Source organism: Eretmochelys imbricata, chromosome 10 (genome assembly GCF_965152235.1).
Source record: "Eretmochelys imbricata isolate rEreImb1 chromosome 10, rEreImb1.hap1, whole genome shotgun sequence".
NCBI classification, from domain to species: domain Eukaryota; kingdom Metazoa; phylum Chordata; order Testudines; family Cheloniidae; genus Eretmochelys; species Eretmochelys imbricata.
Window position 1 is genome coordinate 12,674,378 of NC_135581.1, and position 26,414 is coordinate 12,700,791.

General features: G+C 55.1%; 2 protein-coding genes across 6 annotated transcripts in view; both read left to right on the forward strand.

Moving 5' to 3' along the window:
* LOC144270910 (lysosomal alpha-glucosidase-like) overlaps positions 1 to 7,343 on the forward strand; it is a 28,804-nt gene extending 21,461 nt beyond the window's left edge. For all 3 annotated transcript variants that reach the window (XM_077827850.1, XM_077827851.1, XM_077827849.1), the window contains exons 13-20: positions 506 to 639; positions 1,129 to 1,280; positions 1,551 to 1,699; positions 2,110 to 2,251; positions 4,245 to 4,343; positions 4,782 to 4,946; positions 5,414 to 5,560; positions 6,404 to 7,343. In XM_077827850.1, the coding sequence (XP_077683976.1) occupies positions 506 to 639; positions 1,129 to 1,280; positions 1,551 to 1,699; positions 2,110 to 2,251; positions 4,245 to 4,343; positions 4,782 to 4,946; positions 5,414 to 5,560; positions 6,404 to 6,466 (1,051 nt within the window). In that variant the 3' untranslated portion in view covers positions 6,467 to 7,343. The remainder of the gene's footprint in view (positions 1 to 505; positions 640 to 1,128; positions 1,281 to 1,550; positions 1,700 to 2,109; positions 2,252 to 4,244; positions 4,344 to 4,781; positions 4,947 to 5,413; positions 5,561 to 6,403) is intronic.
* A 1,441-nt stretch (positions 7,344 to 8,784) lies between these two features.
* The window catches only part of INTS1 (integrator complex subunit 1), a 35,604-nt gene continuing 17,974 nt past the window's right edge, over positions 8,785 to 26,414 (forward strand). For 2 of the 3 annotated variants that reach the window (XM_077829180.1, XM_077829181.1), the window contains exons 1-24: positions 8,785 to 8,828; positions 9,864 to 9,960; positions 10,367 to 10,657; positions 11,439 to 11,635; positions 13,134 to 13,271; positions 14,139 to 14,298; positions 14,764 to 14,869; positions 15,207 to 15,393; positions 15,541 to 15,686; positions 16,006 to 16,147; positions 16,542 to 16,718; positions 17,192 to 17,300; positions 17,994 to 18,114; positions 18,917 to 18,994; positions 19,505 to 19,659; positions 20,949 to 21,045; positions 21,672 to 21,763; positions 22,145 to 22,205; positions 22,603 to 22,800; positions 23,136 to 23,265; positions 23,580 to 23,759; positions 23,848 to 23,997; positions 24,921 to 25,100; positions 25,310 to 25,414. In XM_077829180.1, the coding sequence (XP_077685306.1) occupies positions 9,903 to 9,960; positions 10,367 to 10,657; positions 11,439 to 11,635; positions 13,134 to 13,271; positions 14,139 to 14,298; positions 14,764 to 14,869; positions 15,207 to 15,393; positions 15,541 to 15,686; positions 16,006 to 16,147; positions 16,542 to 16,718; positions 17,192 to 17,300; positions 17,994 to 18,114; positions 18,917 to 18,994; positions 19,505 to 19,659; positions 20,949 to 21,045; positions 21,672 to 21,763; positions 22,145 to 22,205; positions 22,603 to 22,800; positions 23,136 to 23,265; positions 23,580 to 23,759; positions 23,848 to 23,997; positions 24,921 to 25,100; positions 25,310 to 25,414 (3,258 nt within the window). In that variant the 5' untranslated portion in view covers positions 8,785 to 8,828; positions 9,864 to 9,902. Of the gene's footprint in view, positions 8,829 to 9,863; positions 9,961 to 10,366; positions 10,658 to 11,438; positions 11,636 to 13,133; positions 13,272 to 14,138; positions 14,299 to 14,499; positions 14,623 to 14,763; positions 14,870 to 15,206; positions 15,394 to 15,540; positions 15,687 to 16,005; positions 16,148 to 16,541; positions 16,719 to 17,191; positions 17,301 to 17,993; positions 18,115 to 18,916; positions 18,995 to 19,504; positions 19,660 to 20,948; positions 21,046 to 21,671; positions 21,764 to 22,144; positions 22,206 to 22,602; positions 22,801 to 23,135; positions 23,266 to 23,579; positions 23,760 to 23,847; positions 23,998 to 24,920; positions 25,101 to 25,309; positions 25,415 to 26,414 lie in introns of those variants that run through there. The other variant, XM_077829182.1, reaches the window with a different exon arrangement.

Consider the following 26,414-nt stretch of genomic DNA (forward strand, 5'->3'; position numbering starts at 1 on the left):
CGTCAACGAACGGCTCCACAGAACTGTGTCCGAGACACCAGCGTGAGGCATCCCGCCCACAGGAGACTGGTCTGTTCCCAACGCATTGGCTCCAGGCTGGGGTTTGAGCCCCTGAGCTGGGGGTGAAATGCTCTGGCCCCCCACGCTGCATTCACAGCCCAGGGGCGGGAGTTTAACAGAGTCTGAAGCCTCAGGGACTGGTGAAGGGGAGAGTACCCCCACCTCTCCGGTTCATGGAGTTTGGGGCTACACAAGAGAAGTCCTGGGACTGCCCTAGACCTGTGTCCTCCTCATGGTTTTCATGCAGCTCCCATTGGTGAGGCTGGGGCGGCTGGTTCCTCCCGGTGGTTTCCTCGCCTTGCCAGGCTGGGTCTCAGAGTCGCACTGGGTGTGGAGCAGGGGCTGGCTGCTGCCCTGAGTCACTGCACTGGCTGTACCCTTGGTTTTGAGTCTCACAGTTGCCCCCGCCTGTTCCCGGTATCCAAGTCTCCACCTTGTCTTTCAGCGCCTTGATCCAGATCCGAGGGAAGCGCCCACTTGTGATTTCTCGTTCCACCTTCCCCAGCCAGGGCAGGTACTCGGGACACTGGCTCGGTGACAACAGGAGCAAGTGGAAAGACATGTACTGGTCAGTCCCAGGTGAGCGGCTCTCCTGGCAACAGGCAGGCCTCTCAGACACCAGCCTTCACCCGCTGGGGACAGAATCGCCCCCAGAGACTGGCCTGCGTCTTCCCTGGTCGTGCTGGCTCCTCCCTTCCCACGTGCTGGGCAGCAGCTCCTCCATTAAATAGCCATGGGGAATTACATCTTATCGCTGGCTTGTAATTGAGATGGGGCCTTTCGCTGTTACCTTCTGGGAGGGCAGCCGAGGGTCTGGAGTCTGCTCCCAGCACCAGGACTGGCTGCGATGGGAGCTGGCTGCCAGCTCGCAGGCATCGTGGCAGCTGTTTGGTCCTGCGGTGGGTGAGAGGTAACCCTCCCCAGGCATGTTCCCAGCCGTGTACGTGTCGCAGTCTGTACAAGGGAACAGCACAGCGCATCCGTCTGAGTGTTGTCCCGAGGAGGATCGGGGAGATCCTCTCCAGATGTCCCTGGCTGCTTCTGGACTCCATGCCTCTGTGTTTGCAGGGGTGCTGAGCTTCAATCTCTTTGGGATCCCGCTGGTTGGGGCAGACATCTGTGGGTTCTCCGGCACAACCTCGGAGGAGCTATGCACCCGCTGGATGCAGCTCGGAGCCTTCTACCCCTTCGCCCGAAACCACAACACCGAGAATGAAAAGGTAACCGGGAGGCTCCCTCCCAAGGGACCGCAGCACCCATGGGGGCTCTAGGGCTGATGCCATCCTCGGAGAGCTGCATTTGAATGGGGGAAGGGCCCAGAGCAGTAAGGAGAGGTCGCTGCTAGTTGGGGACAGGGGGATGGTTGCTGCTGGGAGCGGTCAAGGGGTGTTGGTCGTCCGTTCTCTGCAGCTCCCTGGGACAGACTCCTGGTAGAGCCCGTTTGTCCGTCTGTCCTGCCTGTTGACACTCTGGTTGTCTGGCCTGTCCAGGCCCAGGATCCGGTGGCGTTCGGCTCAGTGGCGCGGACGGCCATGAAGGAGGTGCTGCTGACGCGCTACGCCCTGCTGCCCTTCCTCTACACGCTCTTCCACCGGGCACACCTGCAGGGCCACACCGTCGCTCGACCCTTGTTCTTCGAGTAAGAAACTCCTCTGACCGCTCTGGATGGTTTCCTGCCCCACGGGCGACCCACAGCGGGGCATGGCCCCCTGACCCCTGGTGGGCATGCCTGCCTCCCTCCCTTCCCCCAGGTGAACACAGCCCCCCTCCCTTCCCCTGGCAGGCACTCTCTGACCCATGGGGCCCCTCCACTCCTTTCTGTGGGTGGGCCTGGCCCCAGCCCTTCTTACCCACAGGCAGGATCCATGAAAGCTGATGCCATGGATCTACAAGCAGGCATGAAGTCACCGACTGTGGTGCCGCTAATACAGGCAGTTGCTACCCCCTGTTGGTGCTGAGGTTCGGGGGCACTGGCCTCGTTCAGGCTGCAGGGCCCAGAGGTCAGTGGCATCAGCAGGTCAGCTCCGAGGCGCCCTCTTCCCGCTGTAGGTTTCCGCAGGACGTGATCACGTACTCAGTTGACAAGCAGTTTCTGTGGGGGCGGAGCCTGTTGGTGACACCTGTGCTGGAGCCCGGAGTGGACTCTGTGATTGGCTACTTCCCCAGAGGGGTGTGGTACGATTACTACACGGTAAGGAGCAGTGCATGCTGGGAGGTGGGACAATGGATTTGTGCATTTCCCTACCCAAGGGCTATGGAGACCCTGGCTGCAAAGGGCCCCTCATCTGACAGAGCCCTGCAGCCTGTGAAAGCAACCGGGGTGCCGACTGCATCAGAAATCAGAGCAGGCGTGGGTCCCTGTGCCAGAGGGGATGGGGAGGGAGCGGGGCAGGAGTGGCCAGTGCACCTCTGACCTGCCCTGCCTGTCGATCTGCTCTTCCCTGGGATGGGAGCTCACAATAGCCTCCTGTCCTGTCCCCTGGGCTTGGTCTTGAGGAGAGCAGAAATCGGAGGGTCGGAGAAGGTCCTTCCCAGACAGTCACCTGCAGACCAGCCGGTGGGCACCACTGCCACCATCAGAGACTGCAGGAAAGGGTTATGGCCACTGCCTCGTTTCTGAGCATGTCCTCCTGCCCTGTGTGTGTCTGTGCTCCCGCCTGTGTGTTCCCTCTGCCCCGTGCGTCTCTGCGCTCCTGTCTCTGCTCTCCTCCCGCCCCATGCACGTCTGCTCTCCAGCCTCTGCGTTCCTGCCTCTGTGCTCCCTGTGCCCCATGCACGTCTGCTCTCCTGCCTCTGCGCTCCCTGTGCCCCATGCACGTCTGCTCTCCTGCCTCTGCGTTCCTGCCTCTGTGCTCCCTGTGCCCCATGCACGTCTGCTCTCCTGCCTCTGCGTTCCCTATGCCCCATGCACGTCTGCTCTCCTGCCTCTGCGCTCCCTGTGCCCCATGCACGTCTGCTCTCCTGCCTCTGCGTTCCCTATGCCCCATGCACGTCTGCTCTCCTGCCTCTGCGTTCCCTATGCCCCATGCACGTCTGCTCTCCTGCCTCTGCGCTCCCTGTGCCCCATGCACGTCTGCTCTCCTGCCTCTGCGCTCCCTGTGCCCCATGCACGTCTGCTCTCCTGCCTCTGCGTTCCTGCCTCTGTGCTCCCTGTGCCCCATGCACATCTGCTCTCCTGCCTTTGCTCTCCTGCCTCTGCGCTCCCTGTGCCCCATGCACGTCTGCTCTCCTGCCTCTGCGTTCCCTGTGCCCCATGCACGTCTGCTCTCCAGCCTCTGCGTTCCTGCCTCTGTGCTCCCTGTGCCCCATGCACATCTGCTCTCCTGCCTCTGCTCTCCTGCCTCTGCGCTCCCTGTGCCCCATGCACGTCTGCTCTCCTGCCTCTGCGCTCCCTGTGCCCCATGCACGTCTGCTCTCCTGCCTCTGCTCTCCTGCCTCTGTGCTCCCTGTGCCCCATGCACGTCTGCTCTCCTGCCTCTGCGCTCCCTATGCCCCATGCACGTCTGCTCTCCTGCCTCTGCGCTCCCTGTGCCCCATGCACGTCTGCGTTCCTGCCTCTGCGCTCCCTGTGCCCCATGCACGTCTGCTCTCCTGCCTCTGCGCTCCCTGTGCCCCATGCACGTCTGCTCTCCTGCCTCTGCGCTCCCTGTGCCCCATGCACGTCTGCTCTCCTGCCTCTGCGCTCCCTGTGCCCCATGCACATCTGCTCTCCTGCCTCTGCGTTCTTGCCTCTGCGCTCCCTGTGCCCCATGCACGTCTGTGCTCCTGCCTCTGCTCTCCTCCCGCCCTGTGCGGCTCTGCACCCTTGCTTCCACGCTTCCACCTCTGCACTCCCCCAGCCCTGTGTGTGTAGGAGCCCCGGGCCGGTGGCCATGGTCTGCATGCCCCCTGCTCTGCATGCCCATGTCTGTGCTCCCCTGGATTGATGCCCATGCCCTGTGCTCCCCGTGCCCTGTGTGTGGTGGGTGTGAGATGCGCCAGTGCCCATGGCCTGTGCAGTGTATGAGTCCCAGGGCCAGTGCCCGTGGCCTGCTCTCCCCCTGCCCCCTATGTGTGGTGGATATGGGCCTGGCTGGTGCTTGTGGCCTCGGGGAGGGGGTGGTCTCCAGACCCGTGGACAGACAGCCACTCCCTCTTGCCCACCCTGCTGTCTACACTCTGTGTGTCTCTCACTGCCTCTGCAGGGCTCCTCTGTGAACAGCAGTGGGGAGAGCCTGAAGATGGCTGCTCCGCTGGACCACATCAACCTGCACATCTGGGAGGGCGCCATTCTCCCCACCCAGGTGAGGCTGCTCTCCCTGCTGCATCTGGAGCACCACCCCGGGGCACAGGAATAACCCTCGTCCCATGCTCCAGATCCCTGCGTCTGGCTGCCTGCTGCCCGGCTCCAGGGCATGTCAGGAGAGTCGCTCACCCTGCCCAGGATGCGCGGGACTGTCTGCCGCACCAGGAGGCTGCCCTTACAGGGCTGGTCTCCGTGCTGCAGCCAAGAACGTGACGCTCCTCAGGGGTCAGGGTCAGGAGCTTTCCTGAGATGCCTCCGTTGGCACAAACTGGTGGGAGGGCGGGGGCAGGATCCGTGCTGTCTGGGCCATTGTCTCCACTCTGTTGCGTATTCACTGCCATGGCCTGCCCCGTGTCCGGTCCTCTACACCTGGAGAACGAGGGGGGCCCCCCTCAGTGGAGTGCCTGGTCTCAGCAGTTGCTCTCTTGAACCCCAGAAACCTGGGAGCACCACCTGGGTGAGCAGCGGGAACTCCCTGCACCTGATCGCAGCCCTGTCCCAGAATGCCAGCGCCTGGGGGGACCTCTTCTGGGATGACGGCGAGAGCCTGGACACCTTCGAGAGGGGTGACTACTCCTACCTGGTGTTCAACGTCACACAGGTAGGGGACCCCAGCTCGGGGGTGGAATGCGCTACCCCCCACCCCCACTTTCCAGAGCCACAGGCTTGCTCTGGCCCCAGGCAGCTGGAGCCACCTGGCCCATTGTGGGGGTGCAGATGGTACAGCATCCTCCTGCCTGAATGGGGCTGTGGTCTCTGGACTCGGGTCTCTGGACCTGGCCAGCTGCGGGAGCTGAGACTGGGGCCTGTGACCAGTGCCCTCTGCTGGAGAGCGCTGGGCTCAGTGTGCTTGTCTCAGTGCCCGAGGGGCTGGGGAGCAGAGCAGCCCGAATTGCACACGTGGGCGGTGGGGAGGGGAGGTGACTGTGTGATAGCCAGGGCGTGGCCAACAGGAGCAGTGGAGGGCTGGGGCTGTCCTCAGGTGTGGGTACAGGTGCTGTAGCCGTGGCTACCGACGTCCACTTAGTCTGGACGACAGCAGGCCCCACCTCTCGGCATCTCGCCTAGAACATCTTCACCTCCACTGTCCTTCATGCCAACGTGGAAGCCACCTACATCACTGTGGATGTGCTGAGTGTCTATGGGGTCCGGGACGAGCCCAGCAGGGTCACCGTCAATGGCAAAGAGAATCCCTTCTCCTACCTGGAGAACCAGGTAACTCAGCCCCCGCCAGCGCCTGGTATGTCCCTCCCCTGCCCAGCGACACCCGCCTCCTTCTCCTGTCAGCGCCCCGCGTGCCCTCCCCCGCCCAGCGATGACTGGCTCCTTCCCCATCAGCCCCCCGCGTGCCCTCCCCCGCCCAGCGATGACTGGCTCCTTCCCCACCAGCCCCCCACGTGCCCTCCCCCACCCAGGGATGACGGGCTCCTTCCTCAAGCCACACACTCTGCTCTGGCTCTGACAGGGTCACATTTCTGTCCTGCGGGACCGTGCAGAAGGGCAGGCACTTCAGCTTCCTCCTCTGTTGCCCATTGGCAGCTGGCCTCACCCCACTGGCCCTGCCCTCCGAGACCCCGGTCTGGGGGTTACCCAGAGCACCTGGTGCTGCTCCCTGCTCTGGACTGGGCTTGTGCGCCGAGTGGGGGAACTGGGAGCGGGGAAGGGCTGTTAGGGGTTAGAGCAGGGCAGTGGGAGTCAGGATGCCTGGGTTCCATCCCCAGCGCTGCCGGGCTCGCTGTGCCTCGTGCCCCAGGGGGCTAGTTGCATGGGCCCCTCTCCAGCGGAGCTGTGAGCTCAGCTCATTGTTTGCACAGCACTTGGAAGCGCTCACTGAGTGGGCAGGTGCAGATGCTGAAGGTTGTTCTAGCCCATTGCCCTGCACTGCCCCTTAGCACCCGTCTGCTCTGCCCCCCCCAGCCCCAAACCATCAGCTGTTACGTCACAGGGCAGCGTGGCGTGTGCTCCAGCTGTGATGGGGGGGGTGCACCCAGCCCAGCGCTGTGTGCTGCATGGGCCCCCATGTCCCACTTTGAGCTTGAGTTTCTCCGTGTACTGCAGGTTCTCACGGTGAGCGACCTCAACCTCAACCTCAGCCAGGGATTCTCCATCCACTGGCTGTGATTGCCGCACGCGCCTGGAGCTGGGCTCTGGAGGTTTCTCCGTCCGTCCATGTGTCTCTGTGCGGGGGTGGGGATAGGGAGGAGTTTCTGGGCATCCATGCGCACGCCAAGGCCCTGGCTGTGGGGTGCCGCTCTGTGCCACTGCTGGCTGGTTCCGGGTCCCAGTTCAGGGCTGTCTCCTGCCCACATCGGTTTGGACACAGACTGGATTCCACAGCTGCTTTGTGCCCGAGCTCAGCCTGCCTTTCCTGGCTCTCCCTGTCCCCAGGGGACTGCTCCTGCAGGGCAGCGAGAGCCAAAACTCTGCCCTGCTGACGCTCCCGAGCTCTGCCGAAGACGCTCTCTGCCTTGGCCCTTGACGCAGGGTTTGTGTTTAAAGACTCGGCTGTCCCATGCCCAGGACTGTGGCTCTGGGGCCTGGTGAGAGGCTCTGGTCAGCCGTTCTGTTCGCCTGTCTCCTGACACCAGCAGCACAGCAACGTCTCCTGTGACCCGGCTTTCACAACCTGCTGGCACGGTGCATCCCAGAGGGCATCAGCGTGCTGGGGTGGGGGGTGTGCTATACTGCCCAACCGGCAGGCCACGTCAGCGCTGACCTTCCTCCAGCCAGATGTCCCTGCATTACGGACAGTACTGCAGCACCCGGGGGGGAGGGAGGGAAGCACTGTGTACACAGGGGCTCCATGGCGGCCCACCAGGCTCCCATGGCACTGCGGGAGCAGCCTCAGCGCTAGCAACAGTGGTGGGATTTTCAGAAGGAAGCTGAGAGCCGCCCCACGCCGGGTCTGGCTGTGACACGGGTGGCAGTGCTGGGAGAAGTTAGGGAAAGGCCCCTGAACGCTCCTGGTGCCGCTCTGTCCGGGATGAATAAAGGCAAGTAGAGGTGGCTGCTGTCTGGCTGTTGTTTCTGGGGCAGGGTGAGTCTGTCCTGGCATTCACTGCACACCCTACCTGTCTGCAGTGCCCCATGTGGGCCCGGCTGCGTCCATCCCATGACTGTGACTTCCCCCCCGCCCCCTTTGGTGTGTCCCCTCTGCCTGTTATGTGTTGTCATGATGCAGCCGGTGCATCCCCTGGGACAGGGCTGGCTCTAGTGCAGGTCCGGCTGGTGCCAGCACAATGGGGCCCTGATCCTTGATGGGGGTCTTGGTACAACCTTGATTCCAATAATAATGAAGCCGCCCTGGTCTGAGGCTGCATGTAACAGACTCTGCCCTGTGCAATATGTGCCAAGATCGGAGCAGGGGAAATGACGGGAGAAGCCCGGATTGTGCAGATTCATTCAGCAGTACTGTGCAATGCACCCTAGCAAGCTCCCCTGCCAGCCCCAGTGCAGCAGGGAAAGGCTGGTCCGAGGCCAGGCTGTCACACGGTCCCTGAGTGATCCTGGGTAAGTCATTTAGGGTACGTCTGCAGCTGAGAGGCGTGATTCCTCGTGGGGGCAGATGTACCCGTGAGAGCACTGCTCGTGCCAGCCCACGGGGCCAGGGCAGCCTGAACAGCCACCTGAGTACGTTCCCCAGGATCTTGGAGGGGATTGTAGTCGGGGGGCGAGCCCAAGCCCCCGCCCCGTCACCCTGCTATGTTTAGCATGCTGGCACCTGGAGGTCTGCCAGAGCTGGGAATTACACCCCAGACCCCTCCTACCCTCCGCCAGCTGAGCCCCGTAGCTCACGAAAGCTCATGCTCAAATAAATGGGTTAGTCTCTAGGGTGCCACAAGTCCTCCTGTTCTTTTTGCGGATACAGACTAACACGGCTGCTCCTCTGAAACCTCTGTACCCTGGGGCCCCGCGCTGTCCTGCAGCTACTGTGACAGGAGGTGGGCGGTGGCTCCGGACACAGTGCGGCCGGTGCTGGGCCATGCATGGGCTCCCTGGCCCCGGCCGCTGTCCTGCCCAGTCTCAGGTGGGTGCCCAGGGAGGTTCCCCCCCGTCCAGGTCCTGGGGGCTTGGCGCGGCCCAGCCGCCAGGGGCCGTGCAGCGAGAGGGGCGGTGCCTCCTGTTGCCCACCAGGTGGCGCTGCGGAGCTGGCGGGTGGGTGCAGTTCCCCCGCTGCCCTGGGCTGGCGGCGAGGCGGGGTGTAGGTCACGCCTCGGGCCACCAGGGGGCGTCACCTACGGGCAGCCCTCGTGTGTGACGGGTGCGGAGACGGTGCGTGCCTGCGGAGGCAGTTCCCGCGGCGGGACGCTCGGTGGCGACGCGCGGGGACGGTTCCCCCGTCACGCCGCCAGGTGGCGCCGAGCCCCTCCGGAGCCATCGAGTCGTCGGACAGGGGCAGTCTCAGTTTTGGTTCCGGGTCAATCACAGGGCGACAGTAGCCGTTTCCGGTTCCGGTGTAAACGGGCCCGGCTTTGAGCGGCAGGTGGGTGCAACCCAGGTCCCCTCCCCCCCTCCTGGGAGCAGCGCGGGGCTGGGGGCAGGATCGGTGAATACCGGGGTTAGGTGGGGGGATGAATGGCGAGGGGAGGGGCTGGGATGGAGGGGGTTACTGGGGGGGCTGGGTGAGTAGCGGGGGGAGGGGCCGCGGGAGTAGCGGGGGGAGGGGCTGGGGTTACGGGGCGGGGGCTGGGGCTGGGATGGAGGGGGTTACTGGGGGGCTGGGTGAGTAGCGGGGGGAGGGGCCGGGGGAGTAGTGGGGGAGGGGCTGGGGCTGGGATGGAGGGGGTTACTGGGGGGCCGGGGGAGTAGTGGGGGAGGGGCTGGGGCTGGGATGGAGGGGGTTACTGGGGGGCCGGGGGAGTAGCGGGGGGAGGGGCTGGGGCTGGGATGGAGGGGGTTACTGGGGGGCCGGGGGAGTAGTGGGGGAGGGGCTGGGGCTGGGATGGAGGGGGTTACTGGGGGGCCGGGGGAGTAGCGGGGGGAGGGGCTGGGGCTGGGATGGAGGGGGTTACTGGGGGGCTGGGTGAGTAGCGGGGGGAGGGGCCGGGGGAGTAGCGGGGGGAGGGGCTGGGGCTGGGATGGAGAGGGTTACTGGGGGGCTGGGGGAGTAGCGGGGGGAGGGGCTGGGGCTGGGATGGAGGGGGTTACTGGGGGGCTGGGTGAGTAGCGGGGGGAGGGGCCGGGGGAGTAGCGGGGGGAGGGGCTGGGGCTGGGATGGAGGGGGTTACTGGGGGGCTGGGTGAGTAGCAGGGGGAGGGGCCGGGGGAGTAGCGGGGGGAGGGGCTGGGGCTGGGATGGAGGGGGTTACTGGGGGGCCGGGTGAGTAGCGGGGGGAGGGGCCGGGGGAGTAGCGGGGGGAGGGGCTGGGGCTGGGATGGAGGGGGTTACTGGGGGGCTGGGTGAGTAGCGGGGGGAGGGGCCGGGGTTACCGGCGGGGGGAGGGGGCTGGGTTACCGGGGCGGGGCGGTTGTATCAGCCATAGCCTCGCCCTTCGCCCATCCCCTGTCTCCACTCCCAGACCCTGCAGGTGACGCTGCGGCGCGGAGGCCCCGGCGGCATGAATCGCCCGAAGCCGGCCACGGTTCGCCGTCCCAGCGCGGTGCCCAAGCCCTCGGGTGAGTTCCAGCCTTTATCAGCGGAGGGGTCGGCCAGGCCTTGCTCCTGGAGGAGCTGCGGGGCCCTAGCGTGGTGGGTCCCATCACGGCAGCCTGGGTTGAGCGGGGCCACTGGCCACTAGCTTAGGAGGGAGAAGGGGAGGCTCTTATAGTGCCTCGAGCCCAGCTAGGTGGCTCAGTGGGGCTGTTGATGCCTAAACTCCAGGCCTCCCAGTAGGGCTGGCAGCTGCTTGTGAGCCCTGCCCCTGGTGCCAGCCTCCAGTGAAATCTGCCGTGGCTTTGTCTCTGCATTGCTTTGTCCTGAGGCCTGGGGTGCCCAGGGCACTGGGTGGGTTTGTGGCTCAAGGGAGGGGATGGGGACGGGGACTTCTGACTTTGTGGTCTCATCTCTGTTTTCCTTTCGTAGCTCATCCTCCACCAGGAGATTTTATTGCCTTGGGGTCGAAAGGCCAGGCCAATGACTCTAAAGCTGCTGTCACACTGCTTAAGCCAGCCCCAGCTGGATTGCCCTCTGAGCGTAAACGGGAGGGGTCCGCTGCTTTATCTAGTGCATCCAGCCTGACGGGATTGACCAAACGCCCCAAACTCTGCTCCACGCCTCCCCTGAGTGCCCTAGGACGTCTGGCAGAGGCTGCAGTGGCTGAGAAACGGGCCATTTCACCCTCAATAAAGGAACCGTCTGTGATTCCAATTGAAGGTAAAGCAACATTCTGGTTTCTGCTCGGGAGTTGTGTGATTGTGAGAGAGGGGGTATAGTCATGTCCTGCTCTTCTACTCAGCACTTGAGCTGAGAAGCCTTTTCGCTGGGGTCTGTATGCTGGTGCTTGGGGAATTCCATGTGCTTCCCCAGTGATGCCACTGTTGGCATAAGGCTCATGGGGAGTGTAACACTAACATCTTCCTGTGTTCAGTGCAAAGCAGGCACACTTTCTCTGCAGGCTTCCCGCCCTGACACAGTAGTGCCGGGTGGGATTCCCTCTCCTGAACTCTCTCTCATCCTTCCCCCGTCTGGGCATAGTGTTTTTCTTTTGGCCCTGCTTCTTTCCCCTCTCTCTTTTTATACTTACTGCTCCATCTAGTTTTTCACTTCAGGTGGATGTCCAATACCGGCACTTGAAAGGTCTCTCCTTGGGAAGTCATTGACCCCATGTTATAGCTCTTTGTTGTGTAACTAATGTGTTGAGGGGGCAGCTGTGCACTTTAATGAAAGCTCTGGGGGCCTGTATGTTGCATGTCTTTTTGCAGAAGGTCTTTCTGCTCCCTGGTGTTCGATACAATAATGGGGTTAAATTCTAGCAGAAAGAGAGACAAAGCGAGAGAGATCAAGGAATACAAGCAAAAGGGAACAGGAGTCTTCAGCAGAGCTTGCATGGGTGGAAAAAAGTGAACAGGGCACCATTCCACTCTGTTCAAGTCTCCCAGGACATGTCTTTGCTGCATGGGGATCAGTATTGACAGCTGTTTGTCTGTGATTGCAGTTGTCCCCACGGTGCTGGTGGATGAGATTGAAGCAGCTGAGGCAGAGGGCAATGATGACCGCATTGAGGGGGTGCTGTGTGGAGCTGCGAAGCAGCTGAAAATGAACAGAGCCAAGCCTGATCCCACGTTGTACTTGAGTCTGATGTATCTGGCAAAAATCAAACCCAATATATTTGCCACCGAGGGTGTTATTGAGGTAAGAGCTGTGTTTGTTTTGATTAACGAGTGTGATGCGATGTCACCTCACTGTGCTGACAACTTCTGAACACAGTGGGCTCCCCTGGATTGGCACTGCAGCCTCTTAGCACAGTGACATTTGCCCTGGTGCCAAGAATTGGGCTGAATGAATACAACTGTAACTGTGAACTGTGTGATGGGTTGCTCTGTGTGTTCCTTCTCTCAGCTCTTTACTGTGTCTAGGGTCTGCCACCTAGAACTGAGGTACAGCTGAGCCCTCTGTCTCACCAATCTAGGTTCCCTCTTGAACTGTGACATCGTGACAAGCTGCAAAGCCCTCCAAGTTTGCACTCACACCAACCTCCACAGGCAGGGACCACACCCCTCTGTGTTCATGAATGCTCTGGCCAGCCACTCATGAACCGACAGTAGAGAGGCTACAGCCAAAATACTCACAGTTCCCCAGCCTAAGACCCCAGAGCTATACCATCCTGCCCTGGTCAAAACCCAGCCAGTATGAATTTATAACTCAGTCCGCCACTTCTGCAAAGGAAAGTGGACATGCCCCGACTCTCGTTCATGAGCTGAGATTTATCCTCCTTCAAACAACACACAATGTTTTAAGTAAAATATAAAATAGATTTATTAACTACAGAAGGATAATAAGTGTTAAGTGATTATAAATAAGAGCAAACAGATCAAAGTAGATTACCATAAGAAATAAAACAAAACTCAAAATAAGTCTATAGTATTAGATAGGGTCTGAATCAGTAATATCTCACCCTGGCTGATGATACAAGCAGTCCACCAAGTTTCCATACACAGGCTAGAAATCCCTTTAGTCTGGGACCAGCACTTCACCCTGCAGTTCAGTCCTTTTCCTCCGGTACTTTCAGGTGTGTTATTGTAGGGAGAGTGAGGTGCAGTCATGATGTCATTTCCCCCTTTTCTATCTTCTTCCAATTTGCTGGAAAGCACTTTTGCTGTGACCTGGGTCAAACAGTTCCCGTTGTGTAGTGCTATCTCTGAGAGGTTTGTATGGTACGCAGTTCCTGGGGTAATCCTTGTGCTTGTGTGCATTTCCTCAATAAGCCATTAACATTGTTTGAACTTCCTATTGGTCTACCTGAAAGGCTGCTTGTGGGTGTTCTCAACCTCGCAACATATTTCAGTAGCACATACATAGCCAAACTTCATAACTTCACATAAATTCAACAAGACATTAATGTCTACCAGATCAAGACTTTTAGAATGATACCTAACAAGGCATACTTTGTACTAAACATAGCCTAATTGTAGGACAGTGGTGAATAAGTGGTTGCCAGGGTGTCACACCTCCCCCCACTTAGTTTACTGCAGGAGTAGTAGTCACTGACTAATACAGAGGCAGTGGCCTAAGGTTCTCTTCAGGTTTTGACTATACAACTCCCAAATATTATGGAACATTGTAGTGTCACCCACAGGTGTTTCCTTGTTTTCATCTTTTGAGGGATTGATTCTTGTCTGACATCTTCCAGGCACTGTGTAGCCTCCTCCGGCGAGATGCCTCCATCAACTTCAAAGCCAAAGGGAACAGCCTGGTGTCCGTCTTGGCCTGTAACCTTCTTATGGCGGCTTACGAAGAGGACGAGAACTGGCCAGAGATCTTTGTCAAGGTACATGGTAGCTGAGGGGAGAGCACTCCCACTGGGTGATGCCATGGTGGGCGGGGCCAATGTCATTGTGCTTGTCACCATGTAGGGGAGGGCAGGGTGACATTGGAGAGGAGCAGAGGGCTTGTTGCTACTACCCTGTGATGCTGTAGAGGGGAGAGTGGGTCATTGCTGTTGGGAAATGGAAAAAAGGAGGTCGCTGTCTGAGGTGGGGGCAGATATGCAACAGGACCGGTGGCTGCGTTGGAAGATTGTGAAGGATGAAGTCCATGTTTCTCAAACAAAGGTCTGCAGCTAGGTTTTCATTCAACATTGCAACGCTGCTCCTCCCCTGCCTCTCTCTAGCCTTCCTATTCTCCCTTCTGAGATATGCTGCCTCCCCTGATTGCGCATCCTTGTGCAGTGGTGTTCCTGGCTGGTTTGTCCGTGGGGCTTGAACCCATGATCTCTGGGTCTAAAAGCACGAGATTCTTGCTGCTAGAGCTACAGAGTCAGGTCTGTTAGGTCAGCAGCAGTAGCTGACTTAAATATTTTGATGTCATCTAGCTATGAAAGCGGGGAGACCCACAGTTTAGGGGAAGAAGGATTTCCCAGTGGTTAGGATACTAGCCTGTGGTTTGGGAAACCTGGATTCAGTTCCCTGCCCCCGCACGAGTTTCCTGTGTGACCTCGGGTGAGTGTTTTGGGCCTCAGTTCCCCATCGTGCAACAGGGATAATAGCCCTGCCCTATGTCACAAGGCTGTGGGGAGGATAAATACGTGAAAGATTGTGAGGCATGCACATATCTCGGTGATCGGGCCATGTAAGTACTGAAGATGGATAAATGTCAGCATTGCTCCCATTTATATTCTGGTTCTTGCCCCTGGCAGGTTTACATTGAGGACTCGCTTGGAGAGCGCATCTGGGTGGACAGCCCTCACTGCAAGACGTTTGTGGATAACATCCAGACAGCCTTCAGTACAAAGATGCCCCCGAAGAGCATGCTGTTGCATGGGGAAGTTGGCCGCAGTGGAGGTGATCTTAGTGCAGGTAAGGAGGTGGTCGAGAAGAGCCTAGAGATATTTTTAGCCTGATAGTCTAGTAACAGCTCATCAGAGGAGATCCCAGTTAGGGCTTATGTGGATTGGGCAGCATGCTTCTATTTGGTGAGATGGGGCACCTCTCATTGCTCTCTAGTGCCCACTCCTCCCCTTGAGGGATGCAAGGACTACCAGGGCCGAAGGTCACTTTTGGGAAGGAAATGGATGGGATTTGAGTGCTCCTCTAAGTACTGCAACACACTGGAAGATCCACCTAGAAGATTGTGGGGAAAGCAGTGACAAGGTGTGGCTGAACACCAGTGCAGAGGCGCTGGTAAGAGGACTTCTGGGGAAGAGGCTGTTGGAGGGAGCTACTTGGAGCGGAATCTCTCAGTGCTAGTGAATGGTCTAGGGGTGCTAGGGGTGTTGCTGAGGCGTTATGTCCATTCATGATTGTGTGTTGATCTGTCTGTAGGGAGTAGCCCCCACCCCGCCATGGCAGAGGAGGAAGATAGCCAGAGTGAGTTGCTGATTGCAGAGGAGAAGATGAGTCCAGAGCAGGAGGGACAGCTTATGCCCAGGTACAATGCCCCTTCCCTCCCCAATCACAGAGCCTTTTGGCATTGCAGCTCTCTGTGCAGACTCCTAATCCAGAAACCACTCTCGCAAAGCTGATAGCTGGGAACATCTCCCAACCAGCTCTCCTATGGCACACCCTAAAGACACAGTCTCCCCCAGATACTGCCCAGTGACGTTGGATTGGTTTGTGCCGACTCCTGGATACCAGAGTGTTTTGTTGTCCGTGCTGTTGAGTGGCCCTTGCTCTCCAGGTCTTGGTTATGTGCGGGAGGTGTTTCAGCAGATACTAGGTAAAGGAAAAGTCTGGACCTGAGCAAATGTGGGATTATTGTGCCTCAGATACGAAGACCTCGCGGAGAGTGTGGAAGAATATGTCTTGGACATGCTACGGGACCAGCTCAACCGGCGGCAGCCAATGGATAACGTCTCCAGGAACCTCCTTCGACTGCTGACGGCTACTTGTGGCTATAAAGAGGTCCGGCTGATGGCTGTTCAGAGGCTTGAGATGTGGTTGCAGAACCCAAAGGTAAGAGTGTTGGTGGTATTTTCTCCTGACCATGAAGGCTGTAATTACACTGTATCTAGTCTGGAGGCCAGGCCAGTAGGACCAGGAATTTCTGACTTTGTGTGTGATAGCGGTTGGTTGTTGACTCTTTCTGGTCTTATTGTATAGCTGACCAGACCAGCCCAGGACTTGCTAATGTCAGTCTGTATGAACTGCAACACACATGGGTCTGAGGACATGGAAGTCATTTCCAACCTGATCAAAATCCGTCTCAAACCCAAAGTCCTTCTCAACCACTACATGTTGTGTGTCAGGTAAGCAAGTTAATAGGAGCGTGTGACAGTCTGAATGCAGTACAATGTTTGCAAAGGGAGCCAGCTTCTGTTTAAAGAACTGGAAGGGAGGTCTGGTTGAATGCAGTCTCTTAGAATCCCTTCTTGAGGGCATGTTGATTCTGAGTGTCACTGAGTGATTGATTGGCAGACAGTCCTTTCTCTCTGCTGGAGGACGCGGTGTCTTCCCTTCTTGTCACACTGTGTTTGTTATGTGAGCTGAGAGACTAGAACTGTATGCCCCATAGTAAGAAATCCCCGGTCCATGGGATGCTCTGCTAACTCTGGATTCCCCTTGCAGAGAGCTGCTGAATGCTCACAGGGACAACCTGGGTACCATGGTCAAGTTTGTGATTTTCAATGAACTTTCAAATGCAAGAAACCCCAACAACATGCAGATTCTCTACACAGTGCTACAGCACAGCTCCGAGCTAGCACCAAAGGTAGGGACAGGAGCCTTGCAGGTGTTGCGTGTGTGATCAGTACGTACCTGAGGGGGAGAGTGGCTGAACTGGATCTTTATTTTAATGGAGTCTCCCCAACTGTGCGGGTATTTCCTTTGGTTTGGAAATCTGTGTACAGTGTTTGTCTGAAACAAATGTGCACGGGCAGTGTCAGATTCCCGAACACTTTGGGTATGTGTCTTTGTAATTAACAGTGCTGTCATCTTCAGGAGAAACCTCCCTGACGGTGGCTCTCCCAGTAGAGCTCCCCAGTGAATTCATTCAGGCCCTGGTGCGCTGATAACACCAGCAGGGACTCAGTGTGTCTAGTCTCTGTCCATGGATGTTGGTGCTGGATATTGGGCGCTAAAGGGCTTCTCTTTTGGGGCCTCAGTTCCTGGCGATGGTGTTCCAGGATTTGCTGACTAATAAGGATGATTACCTGCGGGCCTCGCGGGCACTGCTGCGAGAGATCATCAAACAGACGAAACATGAGATCAACTTCCAGGCTTTCTGCTTGGGGCTCATGCAGGAGCGGAAGGAGGCCCAGTATACAGACATGGAATTCAAGGTACCACCTCGTCTTGTCATACCACCTCTGCTTCTCATCCCAGCACTCCAGCTAGTGTTCTGAGGGACTCTGTGGCATTCTCCCTTCTCTAATAGTTTGACCCCTCCATGCAGTGCTCTCTTGCTCTCCCTTCAATTCTACGTGGCTTACCTGCTGTCTTCTCTTGCTCATTTCCCCCATGATATTGCTCAGGTGGACATGCGTCGTCCCCTTTCCTCCTTGTATGTATGGCTTGGCTACTGCTTCTTGCAGTTTAGTGGCCACATTCCAGTCCCTCTTTCCTATCCACGCTGCTTGGACTTATGAACCCTCCTTCCTGTTTCCTGTCCCAATATCCCCTCACTGGCACCCCTGCGTTGCCTCTCCACCCTGCATGATTTTACAGGCATCTCTGGCAGCGGGTGCACCTTTGGATGATGGACACTCATCCTCCAGATGCAGCTGGGATATCAACCGTAGTGATCTGTTTTTAGGAGCGGTTTGTCATCCACATAACTGACCTGCTGGCTGTCTCCATGATGCTCGGCATCACGGCTCAGGTGAAGGAGGCTGGGATTGCATGGGACAAAGGAGAGAAAAAGAGTAAGCCTCCTAGCCTGTATTCCTTTGAACATCGGACATGTGGGGTAGAGAACATCCAGAAGTGGCATCGGGGGAACATTGCAGCTGGGAGTAGTGAGGCTGGGGGTAGGAGAGGACCCCGAGAATTCTGGCTGGTGGAGTTGGGGTATGAAGGGCCACATCTTAGTAAATCTACCAGCTGGATGCACAGTCAACCCTGGGAATCACTCAGAGCAGAGGTGCTTGTAATAGCCATAGAAAACAGTGGCTGGGAGACACGTACTAGGAGGAGAAAAGGGGGACTGAGTTGGCGTGGTGGGAACAGTTCAGAAATCTGGCTTTTGTATGATGGAGCAGCTGTGAACATTATAAACTACCTGAGAGCCAACTATCTGGGCTAACAGGAAAGCTGCTGCCTGTGCATGTCCATGTCCTTGTCTTAGCCTTGCATTTCTGCTAAAATGTCCCCGGGTTTATTCTAGTTCCCAAGGGTGGTACCAGAAAGCCCCCTCCGCTACCAAATGTGTGTGCTATAATAGTGGTGGGTGCTGATGGTTAGCTGGTCTCGTGTGCTGGGCCTCTCCAGGTAATTCACTGCTGATTCCTTGGAGCCATCTGCTTGTGAGATGGCTGTTCATAACAGTCACACCCCAGCTTCCCAGGGGGCTGTGAAATACGTGCATAGTTCCTGACCTGAGTGTATGTCTGTTTCAGACTTGGAGGTGCTGCGTTCCTTCCAGAACCAGATTGCTGCCATCCAGCGAGATGCTGTCTGGTGGCTCCACACAGTGGTTCCATCTATCAGCAAACTGGCTCCGAAGGACTACGTGCACTGGTATGAGGTTCAGTTGAATGGAGCGGTTCCTAGCAAACCTGCTCTGGAAACCCCCCCAGTCACATTACTGACTCTACTAAACATGCTACGTAGAGACAACTGGAGTGTCTCCCCCACAGCAGCCAAGCAGCAGGAATGCTCTGCCTAGTGGTAGGGAGATGGATTTGCTTTCCCTTCGGGATTTCACGTGCACTTCTGTACAAACTTTAACGCTAAAGGCTTCTGATAGTATTTCAACAGTATTTCCATTCCAATTATGCTGTCAAGGAAACAGCCCCTTTGGACCTGTGTTTTGATCTGATCTGATAATGGAGGGAAAGGTCCCTAGATAGGGAAGCTCTTGTACAGAGTGGAGACTATATAGAGCTCTGTCTCCGAGACTTTCTGCCCTTGGAGGCAAGCATATACTACAGAGGATTAGATGGTTTGAGGCATTTGTAATGGGACCAAAAGATCAGCTGAAGTCGTTAATAACTGAAATCTGTTCCCACCTAAAGGCTATTGGGGTCTCCTTGGAAGTACTGCATATCGCACCACCCATCGCCATTGCAATTGGTACTAACTGTTCCCCTGGTTAGTCTTGGCAGAACTTTCCTCTTGCCTGAGGAGGGAGTCCTTCTGGGTCAGAGTTGGGACAAGTTAGCAGTGTGGGGAAGCTCACCTGTATGATATATTCTTCTGTGGATTGTATTGCGCTCCAGTCTCTACGGCTCTCCATCCACCACCTCTCAATTCACACACCGGGGAAAGATACACTGGGTTTCAACGAAAGTTGAGAATTTATTATTGTCTCTCTCTGCAGTCTTCACAAGGTGCTGTTCACAGAGCAGCCAGAGACCTACTACAAATGGGACAACTGGCCCCCTGAGAGTGACCGCAAGTAAGTACATGCACCTCATTTGCGATTGGGTTTCCATGGGGAGAGCTGTGGAAGTAAGGAGAGGAGAAATCAGACATTTATGGTGCTTAACTAAGCTCTCCATAAGGATGTTTTATACCTCCTGTCTTTGAAAACATCAGCAGAGCAGAGGTCTCCTTGTCCCTGTCGGAATTTTCAGAAGATGGGGTTTCTCCAGTCTCCACCTGTCCCTTTTCCTCCTCCCCCCATCCCCACACCAGTTGGTGCTGTGACTGCAGAGAGAATGGCCTTGCATTGCGTGTGGTGCTGGGGATCTGAAGCCTGCCTGCCTAAGTCTGTAAAGTTCAATTGCAGGGGGCAAACTAAGCCGTGTTCTGGAAGGGGGCTTGTTCTCATATGTGACTAAGCTAGGGGTTGTGGGCACTGGTTCCACATCCAAGCAATATGAGCCCAGCCCCAGGCTGCGATCAGGAAAGGTTCCCCTTTCTTTGGACAGTGGGTCACTGCCTTCTCTTTATTTCTCATTCCCAGCTTCTTCCTGCGCCTCTGCTCTGAGGTGCCTATCCTTGAAGACACGCTCATGCGGATCCTTGTCATTGGTTTGTCACGGTCTCCCCTCGGCCCTGCTGATGCCATGGAGCTTGCTGACCACTTGGTGAAGCGGGCGGCAGCTGTGCAAGCAGACGGTAGGAATGCTGTGCGAAAATGGTTTGGTGACGTAGCAATTCCCGCCCTATTGAGAGTGGGCAGCCTGTCACCTTCCTGTCCCCCCTCCATGTGGGTCTGAGAGAGTCTGCAGTGCACGTGTACCACTGCTCCCCTGATCTACCTCAGAATGGTTGGAGCAGGTAGTAAGTGCATCTGCATTAGACTTGGGAAGAGCGTTTTGATCTAGTTGTTGAAGCACACGACTAGGAGCCAGGAACTTTCTGCCACTGGCTCTCTCTCTGTCTCTGGGCAAGTCACTCACCTCCCTGCACTATTCTCTGTCTGCAAAATGGAGCTAAACACCCCTGCACAGTGGGTTATTATTTGCTAATTACTGGCTGTGTATGGGCTAAGTAGTGCGATTGTTATTACCCAGAGAAAACTAATGTTTTTACAGCCAGTAATTTAACTGATATGTAGAGCACAAAAGTCAATTAGAAATATTCTAAGCCCTAAAAAAAAAAAAAAATAGTCAAGGTGATTTACTAAAGTATTCTTTTGGCCTTACAGCTCATATTCAGTATTGACTTGTGACAGATCACCTTCACAAATCACCTGGCCAACCAGATGTAGTTAAGAACTCTGTCAGTGTGGCTGTCACTCAGATGAATATAACCATATGATTTGAGCTGTATGTGTTGAGTGTTTGTAAATGTGTCTGGGGGAGAATTCAGGGTGGTGCCAAAGCATGTCTCTAAAGCACATAGCATACGCTGGAGATTGGGCAGTAAACACAAAAGTCTAAAAGGTGAAAAAACTAGACTTTATTGTTTGACCACATTTTCATTGGTGAATCTGTCACAAAGTATTAATGCTCTAAATGCTGCATCATTTCACGTGTTGAAACAGTTGTAAGTTAGAGGGGCCCAGAAAGGTTAGACAGCAGACTTGGACTGAAAAAGGGCATTTTTCATTTCTCTGAACTCCTAAACTACTGAATGGATTTACTGCTAATTTTTTTTCTAAACCTGTTCCGTAGAAGTAAATAGTGTAGTGCTTGTTAAGTTTGAAAAATGTTTTCCCTAATCAAAGAACTTAAAACCCATCTTTAGCTGAAAAACTCAATATATATTTACTTAGAGTTGCTCCTGATCCTGATTTCTCCATAAACATCTTGATTGTTCCCAAACCCATATGATACAATCAAAGCCTGTGACAGTAGACTCATCTGAGGTTAGCCTTTCAGTACAGCTTATTAGCATGTTTGCTTAAGAACTATCAGCCAAGTACCCATGTCTATAACCTGTTCGTTCTCTTCCCACTTTAGATGTAGAGGTCCTGAGGGTGGAGAGAATCCAGCTGATCGATGCAGTCTTAAATCTGTGTACTTACCATCATCCGGAGAACATCCAGCTGCCCCCAGGGTGAGGCTTGTAGATGCAAAACTCGGAGTTGCAAAGTTCTAGCCCATGTTCACCTTGTTTCTGAGAGTACTGGAACCCTTCCCTAGAGTAAGCTTGTAATAATGTGTTGCTCTGGTGGGAATTTCTGGGGAGCAGTGGGTGGGCTCTGTACCCTGCAGCTGATTCCCAGTGACTGGACTTGGTCGGAATTTCCCTGTGGAGAAGCTCTGAAATTTATGCCGGTGTGGGTATTTGCTGCTGATCCTTCCAGGTCTCTGTGCTCACTCACTTGAGCAGGGTATTCACCTGATATACCTGCAGGACTCTGACAATGCTGAATGCAAAAAGCTAAGCAGAGAAGCAATGTGTCTAGTGCAGTGGTTCTCAACCCGTGGGCCGCATGTGGCCCAATTAGCACAACTGTGGCCCAGCTCAGCTATGTGCTAAAGGCCCACCCACGTGCAGGGGTACACCAGATTCCTGGCTGCCCTGCCACCCAGCAGGGTCGGTGTCAGGGCTGCCGGCCCCTGCGGCCCAGGTAACACATTGCGGCCCACAATGTGTAATAAGTTGAGAACCGCTGGTCTAGTGATTAGAACAGGCAACTCTGAATACAAATAACTTGGTTCTGTCAATGGCTTTTTCAGGTATCAGCCTCCAAATCTAGCCATCTCTACCCTCTACTGGAAGGCTTGGCCTCTCCTTCTGGTAGTGGCCGCATTCAACCCTGAAAACATTGGTGAGTTATGAGCACTTCTCTGAGCACCAGCACAGCTGGGATGTGTCACAGGAGGGAGCTCTGCTGACTCCTGCTGTCTCAGCTGTAGATGCACATGAGGATGGCTAGGTTTTGTTGTTGCATGACTCCACATTGATGCATATGCACTGCGTAAGCAGAGCTCTGTGGGTTCGGGGTCTAAAAGGAATTTGGATCAGATGGTAAGTGGAGCATAGTGTGAGCAGGGGGATTAGTTGTGAGTGCCCGTTCTGTTTGTATGTGTGAGGGAACGAGTGCTTGCACTCTGCGGGGATGGGAAGGGAGTGTGGTATGCTCTGTGCACACACAAATATCCTGACTGGGTGTCTAATCCCCTGACTGCCCTTTTCTTCTGGGTTGCAGGGTTGGCTGCCTGGGAGGAATATCCCACACTAAAGATGCTCATGGAAATGGTCATGACTAAGTAAGTGGTGTTTAGCTCTTTCAGTTTCATCCCACTCCTGAAGAGAACGGATTTCTGAACCACGTTTGCACCTGACGGCTTCTTCCTTTCTCTGTCTGAGGGGTAGGGGGAGATGAGGTTTGGCACAAAGCTTACGGAAGTGAAACCTGCTGGACAGCAGCTGGGCTGAGCCTAGAAAGAGCGAGGACCTCTCCCTTAGCTGTCACAGATCGGCAGTGAAGCCAGGCTCTGTGAGAGGAAGGGATGCATGGGGCGTGGCTTTTCATCCACATTTGGAAGGCCCATTAGTGTTTTCATGCTGTCTGACTGAACCAAGAACATTGTGGCATTTTGACTCTGCTCAGCACAGAATTTATAGCACAGAAGGTCAAATAATTTTTGTGCCTCTTCTTCCCAGTAATTACTCCTATCCCCCCTGCACTCTGACGGATGAGGAGACCCGCACAGAGATGATTAATCGTGAGCTCCAAATATCCCAGCGGGAAAAGCAGGAAATTCTTGCATTTGAGGGTCATCTGGCTGCTGCATCTACAAAGCAGACTATTACAGAGAGCAGCAGCCTCTTGCTGTCCCAGCTCACCAGTCTGGACCCCCAGTGAGTAGTCTTCTCCACTCTGGTACAATCAGGGAGTTCCCACCTTTGTAGTGGCATCCTCAGACAGGAAGAAACAAGGCTGAAGATCTCACTTGGAGGCAGAGAGCTCCAGGCAGAGGCTTTCAGGTGGGCTATGGTAGAGTAGTGGTGACTGGCCAAGGAAAAAGAGGATTCGGTGGCCGTGTAGGGCAAATACAATGTGCCCTCTCCATTTGGACTGCTTCCTACCCCTTCTGTCACATGTGTGGCTTTTATGCACTGATGACCCAGTGTGTGTCTGTCTCTTTGTGAGGGTGGGATTAGCTGTGTGTAAGGCCTCTTTGTTTCTCTGGCAGGGGCCCCCCACGCAGACCTCCGCCACATGTCCTGGAGCAGGTGAAAAGCCTAAATCAGTCCCTCCGCTTAGGACATCTCCTGTGCCGCAGCCGCCACCCAGACTTTCTCCTCAACATCATTCAGAGGCAGGTGGGTTTCCTGAGGATCTGGGAGACTGGAACTGGCTTCTCTGGAGCTTTGAGGAAGCATGGGAGCAAGCATGTTGCAGGAAGGTATCTCAGTAATGCAGGGGCCTGAAGCCTGGGTTTATGGGATCTGCAGGGATAGAAAGCAGGAGATGAATCAAATGCAAGGAAAAGTGGCTTATTTCTCTCCCCTGGAGTGTGGGGGTTGCCTTCTGCTGCTTGAGAACTAATGGGAGATGCTTACCAGTCAGTGCAATGGTAAACGTGCAGGAACGCCTGGATTTTCCAGCCCTTCATTGTATCTGTCGTGTTCCCTAGGCCTCGTCCCAATCAATGCCATGGCTAGCAGACCTGGTTCAGTCCAGTGAGGGCTCCTTGGATGTTCTTCCAGTGCAATGTCTTTGTGAGTTCCTGCTGCATGATGCTGCTGATGAATCTGCCTCAGGCGAGGAAGAGGAGGAGGGAGAAAGTAAAGAGCAGCGTGCCAAGAAACGTCAGGTAAGTGGCCTCCTGGGTTGGTTGCTTCAGGTATTTGAGTGGCCTGGTTCTGATATGATCTCATTGGATGGATACCGTCTCTTTCCAGAGACAGCAGAAGCAGAGGCAGCTGCTTGGGCGCCTGCAGGACTTGCTCCTGGGCCCCAGAGCTGATGAGCAGACCACTTGTGAGGTGTTGGACTACTTCTTGCGGCGCCTCAGTTCCTCTCAGGTGGCCTCCCGAGTGCTGGCCATGAAGGTAAGAAGAACAGACAGTAACTGGTTTGGGTTTTCCAGGGATGATGGGCAGAGTCTCTCACTTACGTGGTTCAGACAGCACTTGGGCATGGAGGGGCTTTTGAATGGAGCTGTTGTTCCTTATTTTCTGCATGCTGCCCTTGAGCTAAAGGCAAGAACCTTGCTCCATCCTCATTTGTCCATTTGAACTCTTCTCTCCTGTTTCGTGGATGTCAAATGACTCTGGTGCTTTGCTCAGACAGGGCTGCAGAGTCCTGTCCTTCCAAGCAAGCAGATTGTCCAGGTACAATACAGTAAATATGTATTGGAGGCCACCCTTGCTGGGTAGCCTACCTCAAGATCTCCCTAAATGTACCAAGTTGATTGTTGCTGTTTGCTGTTAAAACACCACCTCTGTTCAGCAGCTGGTTTTTCTTTTTATGTCCTTTTGAGTATGTTCACTTAAGCTGGGATTAAGATGCAGATCCTATGCGTGCAGAATCCAGACTGCAGATCCTGGGGCTCTTGGGGAAATCAACATCAGTTGTCCTTGGGGTACTCCCAATAGAATGTAAATGGGGAAACTGCTGTTGACTGCAGACTTCTCTGAACATACTTGGTACCATGAGGACAGTAGAGACGTGCTCTCCTCCCGTGTTCTGTGTTGATTGTTGTGATTGGGTACAGTAGTCTGAAACCTCTCCCAGGGTAACTGTTAAGTAGAGAGTTCTTTTGGTTGCTGCTAGAACACAAATGGCCAGTTCCAGTGACCCAGAGTCCATGTTTCTTCCTGTGATGCATACACATCACCTTCAGGTTGTTAGTGGATGGAATTTGAAGCTCTGTTTTCAATTTGGGGTTCTTGGTTTATGGTATAGTATGAAAATGCTGACCCAGCTGTTGTTTTATATACATGGGCTTTGTCCATTGTACATCTCCCTGCAGGGTCTGTCCTTGGTGCTGTCGGAAGGGGGATTGCGTGATAGAGAGGAAAAAGAGCACCCTATGGAGGAAGATTCTGGTGACTCTGAGCTCCTGCAGGGATACCAGTGGCTGCTAAGAGACCTGCCGAGGCTGCCATTGTTTGACAGTGTTAGGGCAACTACATCTATTGCCTTGCAACAGGTAAAGGTGACTGGGAGCAACTGGAGGTGTTGGGGAGGTGGGGCAGGGATAGGAGTGGCCTGCTCCGAAGGCAGAGTGTCCTCTGCCCTATTGATGCTAAACTGAACCAAAGGGATGTGTGTATATATTGGGATAAGGGATGTTCCCTAATTTGCTACTGCTTGTTGCTCTTGTCTAATGATCACTAACTGGAAAACCTCTTGTTCCAGGCCATCCACATGGAGACCGATCCTCAGACCATCAGTGCTTATTTGGTGTACCTATCCCAGCACGCCCCCATAGAGGATCAGGGGCAGCACAATGACCTCTCTCTGGTAAGAGAAGGGATTGAGTGATCACATGGAAACACTGTATCTCACACCTCTCTGCACAATAACGACCACAGGCTCGTAACTGAACCAGAGACTTGCTGTACAAACTAACCACCTGTTAATGAGTTTACAAGTCACACGCGGGGGTGTCTTGTTTCTTTCAAGTGTCTCACATTGGAGGTCAGACTACATGTGACTTTCTGATTTGGGAGGTGGATAGCCATTCGCAGGAGTATGGTGAATTTGAGACTATAGATAGGTTTAAAAAAAATAAAAAATCCCAACCCTGATAGAGAGTGCAGTCTCTGGACCCAGCTGGAGAGTGTTTGCCATTAATACCTAGGTATATGATAAATGTTGGGAAATTGGGAGTGAGGCATAACAACATGACAAGTCAGGCACATTTTGTAGTAAACAAAGAGGAGTTCTGAATTTTTTAAAATATCCTTTGGGCCATCTTGGGTACTTGGCGTCTTTCATTGTTCACAGATTTTAAAGGGTACCTTGCCAGCACTTTCTTGCCTTTTGTGGGGGTTCTGTGCTGCCCTGGTGATCTCCCAGTGATAGGGACGTAGGTCTTATGGAGAATCTATTGAATCGTTCTTTGCCTCCTGGGAGTCATGTGGGCTGGTCTCCAGGCTCTGTGTGCGCGCATGCCCAGTGTCTTAAGTTACGATTGTTGTTAAAATATAACAAAAATCATGGGATCTCTGAGTCTTCTAACAACCATGACAAACCTTCCACCTGACTTAAACCTGGTAACACTCCCTGTGCTATAGGTGTATGGAAATGTGGATATACCATAACAGAGGGGGCAGTTGTTAGGTAAGGAAGATGATTTGTGCTACACCTGCTCCAGTGTTGCACACCTCCCAAAGATTGCAGTTCCATCCGTAACGTCCCCGTGGCCCTTACGTAGCAAGATAGACCAGTGGACTGATCCAGGGCAGGACCAGGTGGGCAAATAGCTTTTCCCACAATCAAAGCTGGAGAGGGCTAGGGA